The sequence below is a fragment of the Panthera pardus genome, unplaced genomic scaffold (assembly GCF_024362965.1).
Source record: "Panthera pardus isolate Hobbes unplaced genomic scaffold, ASM2436296v1 HiC_scaffold_12, whole genome shotgun sequence".
Taxonomy (NCBI): Eukaryota; Metazoa; Chordata; class Mammalia; order Carnivora; family Felidae; genus Panthera; species Panthera pardus.
This window is the reverse complement of record NW_026526677.1, coordinates 27,664,207-27,678,814: the sequence shown is the minus strand read 5'-3', so window position 1 is coordinate 27,678,814 and position 14,608 is coordinate 27,664,207. Positions and strand designations below refer to the sequence as shown.

The window sequence follows — 14,608 nt, the reverse complement described above, 5'->3', positions numbered from 1 at the left end:
TTTCTATATTTAGGCCCTTTCTAGAAAGTCCTTAAAAGAGTGCCAGGCACTTCTCAATAACAGTTAAACCACTTATGTACTGCTATTACTGTTACAGTGAACTAAAAAAATTATCCTTTAAGTTAAGAAGTTAAGGTAAGAAGATATACAGCCTATTAAGACGGGGCTCTGGATTCAGAGTCAAGAGACCTGAACAATTCTAGACTGGTCACTTCTCTCAGTAAATGGAGAGACCAAGCCATCATCCTACAACCTTACAGAGGTAGCAAGTCAAAAACGAGATAAAAGACATGAAAATGCTTAGGAAGAAATAAAAGCTATGAAAGCTCTTTAAATATTTTAAATGTTATATGGAGTCACGTCTCTGAGATACCTATGATTTTCTACTTTAAATTCTTCTTTTAAGTTAAAAGTTCACATCTTGGCAAAAATGAAGCCAGAAGATCTACAACTACAAAATTACAAAGAACTGAAGAAGTAAGAATGAAACCAAATACCACACTGTCTGTGTTTACACTAAAATCATAACAAAAGCCTCCCCAAAAAAGTCATTATTTTTCAACAACTCAGCTATCTAATGAAGTGTTTAAAAAGTTTCTATTGCACTCAGAACTTGAATCCATTGATGTTCAAAAGCTAAATTTTTTAAGTTGGAAATGTATATTACAATTACTTCAACAAAATCTCATTTGTTTTCCTCAAATTTGAATTACCTTAACACATATCACAGCCCTCCCTCTGTGTGCACAGTGGTTTGCATTGTTTATCCAATGTCTTCTGACATTTCATTATGTCAGAATATTACGGCCAGATATTAGCCCTCTAATTAGATGGGTCTATTAATTAAGTTGTATAATGCTCTATACCATTCTACGGTCCTGAAAATTCCTAAGGCACACATTTATACACTTATCAGAACACATCTTACAGCCATATTTAAAAACACTCTCTACTTACTGGACATTGGTAGAAAACTTCATTTTTGTTTCGGCCCTCGGCAGCTTCCACTGCTATGTACTGACTCAAACCAGTATGTATGCAAAAAGTTAAAGGGAGACAGTATTTCAGTCCCTGTCTCTGCTGGAAGCCTCCAGCAGCCGTATCGACGTCTAACAAATCCTCAGAACGATAGTGATTGGACAGCGCCATACTTCCCAACAACCTAAGAACAGAGACTCAAAAATGTCATCAATTGCAGTGCCAAACAAACAGCTGTGCTTCATCCTTTTGATGAACGATGTTTACATCAACAGCTTTATTAGAACTGATGAATATGTCCATTCTAAAGCGGGAACACCAAAAACACCGTAATTTCTTTACATTCAAACACTTGAGTGGAAAGATTCTGATCTAAATTAAAAGCTTAAGCGTCTAAAATGTCTTAAAGACCTTTTTAAAAGAAAAATCATTTTATTGCTTTCAAGACTATCTTGCCATAATATACTGATTTGCTAGTGTTTTGCTATATATGCGTGTATGACTATTTTAATGTTTGAAGGTGTAAATTCTGATAGTTTTATCTTACTACAACCTTTAGCTTACCCTAACCTACCAGGCAATATCAATGTAAACCAACCTAAGCCTTGACCAAATTTTCATAAACTTTGGATGCATGGGGTCTAAACTGATCTCACTGCATATACATGAGAACATAGGTATTGGTCCTTGATGGAACCTTGATGGAAGGAATCCTTGATGATAGGATTCCTATCCTAAGTTTCACTATTTGTACTGAGGATAGATATAAATCCCTGTGTAGAAATTAGGACCTGTTTGGGGCGCCTGGGTGGCGCAGTCGGTTAAGCGTCCGACTTCAGCCAGGTCACGATCTCGCGGTCCGTGAGTTCGAGCCCCGCGTCAGGCTCTGGGCTGATGGCTCGGAGCCTGGAGCCTGTTTCTGATTCTGTGTCTCCCTCTCTCTCTGCCCCTCCCCCGTTCATGCTCTGTCTCTCTCTGTCCCAAAAATAAATAAAAAACGTTGAAAAAAATTAAAAAAAAAAAAAGAAATTAGGACCTGTTTGTCGTGTCAATTCTGGGAAACTCTTTTATTAAAGCTCTCTCCTATTTGCTCTTAAATTATGACAATTTTTAAATTTTTGTCAAGTTTCGGTTCAGTAGGGAAAAAAGACTAGGAAAAAGCCAGCCAGTAAATTAACACTTAATTTAGTCCTAATTGCCCAATATTTGATTTCTGAATACTACCTTGTAATCTCAGTATGATCACCCTGTACTCACTCAACCCTGATCAAAATGGTAACAGAGTCTCATGATTCTTCACACACAAAGACACATCACCTTCCACTAAGAACAATGTAAAGTTCTCCCTAAACTCTTAGGAGCATTTCATTAAATGCAACGTCTCTCAAATAGTTTAATTTTCACAAAAGAACAAAAAGATTAGACCCAAAGTATATACTTTTTAATACTGTGAATGAATTCGACAGCTACTACTACATGGCCTGCTTTTGCCAAAGGTTCCATAATGAATACTTCCTCTTAAAAATAGGCCGTTTAATTATAGGCTATGCCTGAAATAGGACAAAACTATACTTTCTTTGGTGTATGTAGCTCTGAACTAATTATTGCATTTTATATATATGGTACTCAGAATTTATATCAAGCTCTTCAAAACAATTTACCTGGGACAAAGACTTTAAGGGTTCTGAACAGTTTTAGTTAAAATATACTCACACACACACACATCCACCCTATGTACTACAGTACCCACCCCAACCCCAATCAGACTTTGTTTTAGAAGCATAAAGATGCATTGATAGAAATATTGCTTGCATGAGACATATTTACTTTAGTAAAATCAAATTCAAGCTATAGGGTTTTTTTTTTAAGATTTTTTTTAAGATTTATTTATTTTTGAGAGAGAGAGCATGTGTCTGTGAGCGAGACACAGAATCTAAAGCAAGCTCTGGGCTCTGAGCTGTCAGCACAGACCTGGACTTGGGGCTTGAACCCACGAATTGTGAGATCATGACCTGAACCGAAGTCGGATGCTTAACCGACCGAGCCACCAGGGGCCCTGAGATTTTGTCTTTTGGATTCTTACAAAGAAGAGGGAATTCCTGTACACCTTTAATCTGTTAAGAGTAAGTACAAATTGTTTTTATTTTCATTCTGGGAAATCATTTGTGTCATTAAAAATAATCCAAATGGAAAACATCTTACCCAGGAACCACTAACTTTTGACCATTGTGGATACGATATGAACATCGATAATCATCAGGAAGCTTGCAACCAATCTGAGCTTCCACTGCATCCAGGTCTTCCTCTCGAGCGCCCTCTGCAAATACACAAAAAAGCAAATTATGAAGAAACAATAATCCTTATATCTAAGGGCAAATACAACCTTCCGCTAGCCAGTGGGACAATCGTAGAGCAAGTGAATTCTGTCCAAATTGTACTGCTGAAATATAGGGAAATTAGATGGAAAATTCAGAGCAACAATATATCACTTTGGATTGACTCTGACATTTGAAGCACTGAGAAAGAAACAACTCAGTTTCCTCTCAACAGGGAAAACACTGGTGCTCAGTAAAATATGGAAAGGTAGGCAGCAGGGGGATCCACAGTAATTTTTTTGCATTATGCTGCAAACTTTAGGATATATCTCACTTTTCTTAATCTAACACACTCACACTTCTCTACTAAAAAAAGCCTCTCCAGTTCTCCAAACTGATGCTGTTCAAGAGTCTTAACATAGTCTCTCAATGAGAAATACAGGGCATAGGTGGGTATAAGTTCATGCTGTGGGGAAGCCATTAACTTAAACCCAATATTGCATGTTTGTAAGCTTGCCATATATTCCAGCTTCAAAAAGCCGGAAGTGATGACAAATACCAAGAGAAGGGATTCACTTCCAGCAATGGCTCACCAGGTTGTTGGAGCAAACTTCTTGCTGAGAACCAGGAAAATGCAACCGAAAATTGGTTTCAAGGCTTTTGCAGAACCTCAAAGACAGTGAGGACAGGGGGAGAGGAGATCAGAAGAACAGGGAAACTGAGAGCTCAGCAGGGCCGTTGGAGCAACCTTGTCTTAGAGGCAAGTGCCAAGTCTAAAAGCAAACATGTGGCTGAGAAGCTGAGCAAGGCTTTTGGCAGCAACACTGAGAGAATTTTCCAAAATTGATGAAAACACCAAACCACAGATTCAAAAAGCACTTTAGCCAGTGGAGAACAGTTATAAAGAAAATCATATCTAGACTCATTATTGGGAAACTGCTGAAAATCAGAGACAAAGAGAAATCTTAAAAAGCAGCCAAAGGGGGAAAGTCAGGCAGTCCCCTTCAAAGGTATAACAATCAGACTGACAGCTACATTCTCAACAGAAACAATAGAAGCCAGAAGAATGGTATCTTCAAAGTGCTGAAAAAAATAACTGTTGACTAAATTCTATACCCACTGTATATATATATTTCAAAAGTGTAGGTGAGAGAAATACATTTTTAGATGAAAAACAATCTGAAAAATTCAGGAGTAGGGGTCTCTCCTTTAAAAAATTACTAAAAATGGGGTGCCTGAATGGCTCAGTCAGTTGGGCATCTGACTTTGGCTCAGGTCATGATCTTACAATTGGTTAGTTCATGAGTTTGAGCCCTGGAGCTGATAGCTCAGCATAGAGCTGTGCCTCCCTCTCTCTCTGCCCCTCCCCCATTCATGCTCCGTGGCTCTCTCTCTCTCAAAAATAAAAAAATATTAAAATAAATAAACAGAAATTTTTAAAAATTAAAACAAAACACTTAAAGGAATTCTTCCAGTAGAAGAAAAATGATCCCAAATGAAAGCATGAAGATGCAGGAAGAAATGAAGAGCAATGAGAAAAGGTAGATATGGAGGTAAGTCTAAAATGAAATTGAACTGAATATATAAAATAATAATAATAATCTTTTCAGGGATAGAAAATATGTCCAATATTAAAATCACAAAAACTGTAACACAAGAGGCAGGAGGGAGATAATTGGAGTTAAAGTAGTCTAAGGTTCTTGTATTGTCCAGGAAGAGGTAAAAATACTAATTTACAATAGATTTTAATTAAATCAGAGGTGCATACTTAAATCTCTAGGGTAATTGCTAAAAAAGTTATATAAGAAAAGGAGGTACAGAATAAAACATAATTAAGAAGAATAGAAAAAAAGGAACATCTGTTCAGGAGCACAAATAAAAAACAATTAGGAACATGGCATATATATAAATCCAAATACAGTAATAATTACATTAAATATAAATAAACTAAATAACCTAATAAATAAAAGAATGACAGAAACAAAACAAAACACAATCATATACAAGAGAAACATCTTAGAGATGTAGATACAGAAAAGAAAGTTAAAATAGCTCTACCAAAATCACACAAAATAGACTTTCAGGCACACAGCATTATCAGAAGTAACAGAAGGCTTTTTGTAATGGCAAAAAGGTTAAATTGACTACACAAATATTATAATGCTAATTTTGTGTAACTAATAACACAGCTTCAAAATGTATTTTTTTAAATTTTTTTTTTTTAACGTTTATTTATTTTTGAGACAGAGAGAGACAGAGCATGAATGGGGGAGGGTCAGAGAGAGGGAGACACAGAATCCGAAACAGGCTCCAGGCTCTGAGCTGTCAGCACAGAGCCCGACGCGGGGCTCGAACCCACAGGCCGCGAGATCATGACCTGAGCCGAAGTTGGCTGCTTAACCGACCGAGCCACCCAGGCGCCCCTCAAAATGTATTTTTTAAAATAACAGAACTAAAATTGAAAAAAGATACATCCACAACCACAGTTATTAGTTTTCTATTGCTGTGCTATTAGCAGCTGAAACCGCATTCATTTACTGTCCCACAATTTCTGTAGGTAAGAAGTCTGGGCATGACTGAATTGGATCCTCCGCACAGGTCCCACTGGCTGAAATCACTGTGTCAACTCCGGCTGCTATGCATCTTAGGTTATGCATCTTATGCTTGAAGTCCTCTTCCAACTTCACTGGTTATGGTCAGAATTCATTTCCTTGCAGTTGCAGGACTGTGGTCCTCAGCTCCCAGAAGCCACCTGCCATTCCCTATTACATGGCCCTCATCACAACATGCTGGTTTACTTATTCAAAGCCAATACGAAATACCCATGCTTCAAATATCTCTGCCTTCTGGAAGGGCCCGGTTCCTTTCAAGGGCTCACCTGACTAGGTAAGGCCTGCTCCGGATAATTTTAATTTTGATTAACAATTAACTCAAATTCGACTAATTTGGGACCTTAATTAAATCTGCAAAGCCCATTCACCTTTGTCACATATTACCTAAAAACAGGACTGAAATCAATTATCTCCAGCACCACTCACACTCAAAGGGAGGCTATTATCATACCAGGCATGTACAGCAGGGGTGAATCTTTGGAGCTCTCTCAGAATTCTGCCTACCACACTGAGAAATTTTAACATACCCCTCTCAATAACTAATAGAACAAGTAGACAAAAAGAAAAAAGAAAATAAAATCAGTAAGAGTGCAAAAGATTTAAACAAAATTAACAATTTTTGCCTAATTATATATACAGTACTGAATCCAACAATCGCAAAATATACATTCTTTTCAAGAGTACATGGAACATTTACCAAGACAGAGTATATGCTGGACCAGAGAACAAAGCACAACAAATTTCAAATGACTGAAATCAGAGTATATTCTCTGATCCAGTGGAATTAAAATATAAATTATATTAAGAAGATTACTTTAAAAAAAAACTCAAACATCTGGAAACCAAGCAATACATTTCTATATAATCTGTGGCTCAAAGAAGAAATCAAAAGAAATCAGAAAATATTTTGAATCTCACGTAAATTAAAATACAACATATTAAAACTTATGAGATGAAGCTAAAGCCATGCTTAAAGGGAAATCTGTAGCAAATGCATCTGAAGAAAACAAGAAAGCCTAAAAATTTATGATCTAATCACCTCAGGTAAAGGAAAAAGCCACAGTAAAGTCAGAAAGAAATCAGAGAAATTAATGAAATAATAGAAAATGAATATAGAGAGGATTGACAAAGGCTAAAGTCAGTTCTTTGAAAAAACTATTAAGGTTAACTCTGATCAAGAATAACAGAAAAAGCACAAATAATATCAGAAACGGAAAGGTGAAATCACTACAGATACAACAGCAAGCATCATACAGATAAAAGGATATTATAAAAACCTTTACAGCAGTAAATTAGAACATGTAAATGAAGTGGACAATTTCCTAGAAATATACTCAAAACTGACATAAGAATAAGTAGAAAATCTGAATAGTACTCTATCTAATAAAGAAATTGCATCTGTAACTTAAAACCTTCCCACAGTGAAAACTCCAGGACTGAATGGCTTCGCTGGTACATTCCACTAACAATTTAAGCAAGACAGACTACCAAGCTTATATAAACTTTTCCAGAGAACAGAAAAAGAAGCAACACTTTCCAACTTGGCTGGCCTTTTATAAGGCCAGCATCATCTTGATACCAAAACCTGACAAGAACATTGCAAGAAGGAAAAATTACAGGCCAAAGTCTCTCTTGAACATGGATGTAAAAACCCCAATCAAATACTAGCAAATCAAATCCAACATATGAAAAGGATATTACAGCCAAAGTATGTTTATTCCAGAAATACAAAGTTGGTTTAATATTCAGAAAATCAATGAATGCAATTCAGCATATTAACAGAATGAAGTAGGAAAATCGTGATAATCAGAAGGCTGGAAAGTCATTTGACAAAAACTCAAGTATCCACACAAAGACAGGGGGGCCTGGGTTGGTTAAGCAGCTGCCTTTGGCTCAGGTCATGATCTCACAGTTCGTGGGTTTGAGCCCCACATGGGGCTCTGTGCTGAGAGCTCAGAGCCTGCAGCCAGCTTGGTATTCTGTGTGTGTCTCTCTCTCTGCCTCTCCCCCGCTCATCCTCTGTCTGTCTGTCTCTCTCTCAAAAATGAATAAACATTAAAAAAAATTTTTAAGCAGGAAGACAAAAATAGGGGTGCCTAGGTGGCTCATTTGGTTAAGCATCTGACCCTTCATTTTGGTTCAAGTCATGATCTCAAGATTTGTGAGTTCAAGCCCCATGTCAGGATCTACACTGACAGTGTGGAGTCTGCTTGGGATTCTCTGTCTCCCTCTCTCTTTCTCTCAAAAATTTTTTTTAATGTTTATTTATTTTTGTATATTTTGTATATTTTGTAAATATATTTGTATATTTTGTATTGTATATTTTTTTAATGTTTATTTATTTTTGAGAGGGAGAGAGAGACAGAGTGAGAGTGGGGGAGGGACAGAGAGAGAGGGAGACACAGAATCCCAAGCAGGCTCCAGGCTCTGAGCTGTCAGCACAGAGCCCGTTGTGGGGCTTGAACTCACAAACCGTGAGATCATGACCTGAGCTGAAGTCAGACACTTAACCAACTGAGCCACCCAGGCACCCCTCAAAAACAAATAAACTTTAAAATAAAAAATAAAACACAAAGACAAAAGTAAAAAAAAAAAAAAATCTCTCCACAAACTAGGATCAGAAGAGACTTTCTTCCATGTGATAAAGAATAGCTACAAAAAACCTACAGCAAACATCATCTTTAAAGGAGAAATGTTGAAAGCTTTCCCTCTGTGATCAGAAAGATAAGGATGCTCACTCTCAGCATTTCTATCCAACATCACACCGAAGGCCTTAGCCAGTGCAGTAAAACAGGAAAAAGAAATGAATGACGTGAAGACTGGAAAGCTAGAAATAAAAGTGTCATTATTCAATATCTTTAGGGAAATGTAAATTAAAATCACCACTACATACCCACTAGAAAGGCAAAAAAAAAAAAAAAAAAAAAAAAGAATGACAATGTTAAAGTGCTGGTAGGACTGTAAAGTTTTAGAACCACTTTGGAAAATTAATAGTATCTTCTGAAGTTTAACATAAGCATACTCCACAAGCCAGGAAACCCAATCCTCGATATTTACTTGATAGAAATATGCTCATATGTACACCAAAAATTATCTGTAACATTATTTATAATAGCCCCAAACTAGAAATAACCCAATATCCATCGACAGTAGAATGAATCTATAAATTAGAGCCTACCCATGTAATGGCAGACTATAGTGCAACAAAAATGAACAAGCTACTGTTACACACAATACAGTTGAATCTCACAGACAAAATAGAAATAATTCACATAAAATATAGACTTAATCATGCAATTTATATAAAGTTCAAAAAGAGAAAACTATTCAGTGGTGCTAGCAATCAGGATAGCAATTACCTCTGAGAAAGATGGGGTGGGGGCGGGGCTCTAGGTACAGAAAATCATTCTACTTCTTGACCTGGAGGGTGTTACAATGGTCATGTTTATGTTGTGATAATTTATCAAGTTGTACACTTATGATCCACACGCATTTCTGTATGTTAGTTAACATTACCAGTGATGGCGTGTGGATGATAATCTTTCTAAACACCCATTACCCCAATCTAATCATAAGTAATTCTTCAGACAAAGCTGTTTTGAGAAACATTCTACAAAATACCTGACCAATACTCCTTCAGACTATCAAGATCATGAAAGACAAGGAAAGACAGAGAAATTGCCACAGACCAGAAGACACTAAGGAGACATGACAATTAGAGGCAATGTGGTATTCTGGATTGAATTCCAGAATCAAATTCCATATTAATGGAAACTGTGGTGAAATCCGAATGAAACCTGGAGTTTAGTTAATAGTTACATACCAATGAAGACTTTAGTTTTGACAAATGTCCCGTAGGGAGATACACTAGGGGAAACTGAAACTGGGTGAAGTGTGTACAAGAACTCTCTGTACTAGCTTTGCAACTTACTGCAATCTACAATTATTCCAAAATAAAAAGTTTATTTAAAAAAAAAAAAAAAAAGTTTAGTACAAAAGAAAACATGAATAGTTGCCTGAACCAGAAATTGAGAGGAAGGAAACTAATATTGGTATAGTTAGTGCTACATGTTGGACATTTAACATATAACCTTACGAAAATAAGAATTTCTTGAAGAAGAGATAGCTGGACGGAAAAAAGTAAAACAATGACAACAAGAGAGAAAAATAAGGAAATACATGTTTACAATATAGTAAAATCAAGGTTGAGAGGGACATCTTCCTATGGTAGAATTTGGGCCACAATCAGACCAGGCTCAAATCTCAGCTCTGCCACCCACGAGCTGTGTGATCTCTGGCAAGTAATTTCACCTCTTTAATCCATTTCATCTGGCAAATGGGGAATAATACTACCTGCCTGAGAGAATTATAGTGAGGATTAAATAAGCTTCCTGTGTTTAATATAGTGCTTTCCTGGCACTCAATAAATGTTCATGTACTTCCGTTGCTCCTTAGACTACTTGTGTGAAAAAGCAGGGAAAAGGTTACTGGAAGCCAAGAAACCTCCACTGAAATTCTACCTCTGTCACTTACTAGTTATGGGACCTTGTGTAAATCACCTAAACTCTCTGAGCCTGTCCCTGCACCTGTAAAACAAGGGAACTGGTATAAATCGGGGACTGACAAATTACAACCTGCAGCCCAAATCCCAGCCTGCAGCCTGTTTCTGTAAATGAAGTTTTCTTGGAACACTGCCTCGCCCCTTTGTCTATGTATTATCTATGGCTGCTTCCCCACAATAACAGTAGAGTTGAATAGTTGTGACAGAGACCATCTAGCTCTCAAAGACTAAAATATTTACTATCTGGTCATTTAAAGAAAAAGTTTGCCAACCTCTGGTCTAAATGGTCTCAAAGGCCCCTTTCAAATCTGAAGTTCTAAGCCCACATGTAAGGTAAATATGGAATCTGAAGACACATGTTATATACCATTAGATAGATTGGTACAAGATATATTAATATACCATAATTTCAAGGTACTCTGTAAAACTTTCCCCAAGCCCGATGCCTATTTGCTTTCCAAGTTTCCTTTCTATCTGCCATCTCCATAACCTTGAGATTGAGTCAGGGACTGTCGCTGCTGAGGTGAGTAGCTAGTTCCCGATTCAGCCCTACAACTCATAGGCCTGGCACCCCTAGAATCCCCAGCATTCCAGATATCAAACAGCTTTTACCCCATTCCTCAGGGCAAAACCCCCAGACAACTGTCACCTGGGAATGAAACAGGGGCCATCAAGGAAGTCTCTGACAACCTCACCTCTAACCATTAGGTACAGAACAGTGAGCAGCGAACCTGGGAATGCCAAATGGGAGTCCTCCCAACCCCCCAAAAAAAGGAGGAAAAAAAAGAAAAACAAAAAAAGAAGCTGCTCTGTATCTTTAGTTTCTTCATTTCTTGGTAGCTCTGTGACTAAAAGGAGAACCATGCTTATATTCTCATGGTCCGAACATGCTAGTATTGGACTTGCTCTCTAAGAGTCCTAAGACACTCTGGACAAAATAGGATAGGTCCTCTCTCCCATCAGTTATTGAGACCATAGCTCTGGGGTCAGCTCTATATATTCAAATCCTGGCTCTGCGGCCTTTTGTTTTGTGACAGCAAACAACTTACTTGGCTTTTTATATCTTAGGTAGTTCACCTATATAATAATTATCTATCTCATAAGATTTGGATAATATGGAATAATATAAAACAATTAGCTTAGTTCCTTGATTTGTGTTTAATACAAAATAATAGCTATTACAAACCCTTACCTATTTTACTTATATTCTGAAATACCTATTTTCGGAATGACCTTCCTCTTGAAATTATTTAACCCCACATACCAAGTAGATATTGCTCATATTGTTTTTTTCTTCCAAGACAAAAAAGCCACTGAAGATATTAATCAAGGATACTTTCCTTCAAAGCTCTACTCTCCCTGCCAAATCAATCTTTCCTCTAGCTCCTAGCAACTCAGTTTGAAGTACCTGGTCATACAACCATGGTTTGTACGAAATTCATGTTTGCATGGGAAGTTACAGTGAAAATACGGAATGTAAAAGGAAGGCTGTTTCTAAAGAGACCTTAGTTCAAAAGGAATACATGTGAGAAGAACTGATACCAATTACAGCTCAGCTCAGCAAAGCCAAAACATGTTTTATATTCCTTTTAGTGGAGAAATCTGAAAAAACTTGGGGACTAAGTAGCAATATATCTGCAACCTATTTATATACTTTCCTGGGCATAAATTAGCAAATCAAATGAATGGGAAAGAGCTTGTTAATATCTCTTCCCAGAGTTGGACAATAATAGAAAGAGCACAAATTCTGGGGTCAAATAGACCTCAGTTCAAATCTTAGTTTTAACTGTTCTGTAAATGTCAAAATAGGGATGAAAGGTTTCCTTATTTTAGTATGCTCCTCTCACACTCTTAAAGACCCAGGTCTTTAATACTTGATCTTTCTAGATCATTAGACTATCAAACAACAATTTACTTGCACTAAAAATAAGAAAGAGGGTTGATACAGCAGGCAGTTTTTCAATTAAAAAACAAATCCTTTGAAAGAAATCACAATAGTTATCCTCAAGCACTCTTCCTATTAGTGAGTTTATTATAAAATATAAGGATACAAGGAGTTCAGCTTTCCCTTCTAATAAATAATCACATGGGTCCCAAGGCACTCAAAAATGGGACAAGCAGTAAAGCAAGAGTCCTTTTAGTAATATAGGCTTCCTATTTTCTTGGCCAAATATGAATGGTGAATTACAGATAATGTTGGTGAATTACAGAGTAGCATAGATGATAAGAAAACCAAAGTTATTTAACCTATTTATACTACAGTTACTAGAAGAAGGGAGACCCTGCATTCCCAGTACCTTTCAGAGACAAAACCATCCGAGGACATCTGGGCTCCAAATATTTCTTGAGATCATCCCAGGCCTTTTTAATAGCAGCATAATGGTCAATGTATCTTCCTACATCAGAGTAAGTATCTATGAAGAGAGATTTCCAACACTGATTCTTCTGTGTTTTCTCTTCCCTAAACAGATTTTAAAAAATGAGATTAAAAATCTTTTGAAATGAAATTAAACACTTACCAACATACTTTATTGGGAATTTGTGCTTACCTCTCCCTTCCTTTTCATTTATTTTAGCTACAAATGAAGACTAGATAGCAAAAGTGATACATACATCAAAAATTCTACAGGAGTTATTGCTGGCAGGGTGGGATTATGAGTCACTTATTGTCTTATTTCTACTTATTCTTTCCCCTAAGTTTTCCCCTATGTCCTTAATGAAACACAATGTGAATAGTATATAAGGTATGAATTTCAACTTACTCCTTAAAACATCACAATTATAAAGTTTTAAAGCATATATGTAGTTGTTTTACTTTAGAAAACATTTAGAATTTAATGATATAACGATACTAATACAATTTATCTACACTGGGTTACCCAGTAGCATTCAAAGTAATCACATGATTCAATCTCTCATTTGGTACAATTCCACATACATTTATTGAGTGTCTACTCAGCCATGGAGGACATTAAAAAATGAGGCTTGGGGCGCCTGGGTGGCGCAGTCGGTTAAGCGTCCGACTTCAGCCAGGTCACGTCTCGCGGTGAGTTCGAGCCCCGCGTCAGGCTCTGGGCTGATGGCTCAGAGCCTGGAGCCTGTTTCCGATTCTGTGTCTCCCTCTCTCTCTGCCCCTCCCCCGTTCATGCTCTGTCTCTCTCTGTCCCAAAAATAAATAAAAAACGTTGAAAAAAAAATTAAAAAAAAAAAACGAGGCTTATTTTCTGCCCTCAAATAATGTATATTCTAATCAGGGGGAAAGAATGAAGCGTAAACTTAAGAGTCAGAAGTGGCACAGGATAAGGCAGCCACAAAGGGCCTTCTGGTATCATGCTAACGAGGTTGGACCTTATCCTGTAGGGAACAGAGAGCTACTGAAGGGTTTTAACAGGGGAGCTGAAAGAGAGAATTGTGGTTGTGGTTTGGGAGGTGTGTAAACTAGAGGCCCAAGAGATGAGTCAGGAGGGTTGTGAGGAGTTCTGGTAAGAGATGATGAACTGACCTAAAACGGGTAGCTAGATGAAATGAGAAAAAAGATTCAAGAAATATAGGCTAAAATCAGAAAGGGCTTGGTAATTGAATGAATGTAGAGACAGAAAGAGAGGAGATCTAGGATGATGCCTGTTTCTGGCTTGGAAGGCCCAGGTGGATGGTACCACCATGAAGATGAGGAATGCAGGAGAATCGGGTTTAGGGATGGTGAAAACAACAATTCAGGTGTTGTTTGGGGGGTGGGGAGAGACAGGAGTTGGAAGGAAAATAATGTACATACATATTATCAAAACCATACAGTACCAACAAACTTATGAAAAACTAGTCTCCTATTCTAAGTCCAACCCTTCAAAGGAAACTTTAGTTATTTCTGGAAGTTATAAGTCTAAACATTTATGCCTCTAGTCTTGATCTATCGATTTTATATCTATCTACTGATACCCCAAAGAAAAAGATCAGTTCAGACAATACTTAAAATTTCCTCTTCCCCATTCTTCCTCCTCCCAGGGTTTGATAGCCTATTATTTTTAGTTCTACTGAGTAACTTGCAGCTTTAAATAATATACTTAGACCTTTACTTCTTGCTTTGCCAACTTGCCAGGACTTGATTCCCTCGATCTAAGAAAAAGATATTGACAACCCTACCTTTT

The 14,608-nt window shown here is 37.2% G+C and overlaps 1 protein-coding gene across 1 annotated transcript in view; it reads right to left on the bottom strand.

The window, feature by feature from the left end:
• Nucleotides 1-14,608, bottom strand: part of FBXO3 (F-box protein 3) — a 32,675-nt gene that overhangs the window by 13,009 nt on the left and 5,058 nt on the right. The window contains exons 3-5 of the mRNA XM_019470061.2: nt 12,764-12,927; nt 3,181-3,295; nt 958-1,162 (exon numbers count right to left, since the gene is read on the bottom strand). Coding sequence (XP_019325606.1) covers nt 958-1,162; nt 3,181-3,295; nt 12,764-12,927 — 484 coding nt within the window. The remainder of the gene's footprint in view (nt 1-957; nt 1,163-3,180; nt 3,296-12,763; nt 12,928-14,608) is intronic.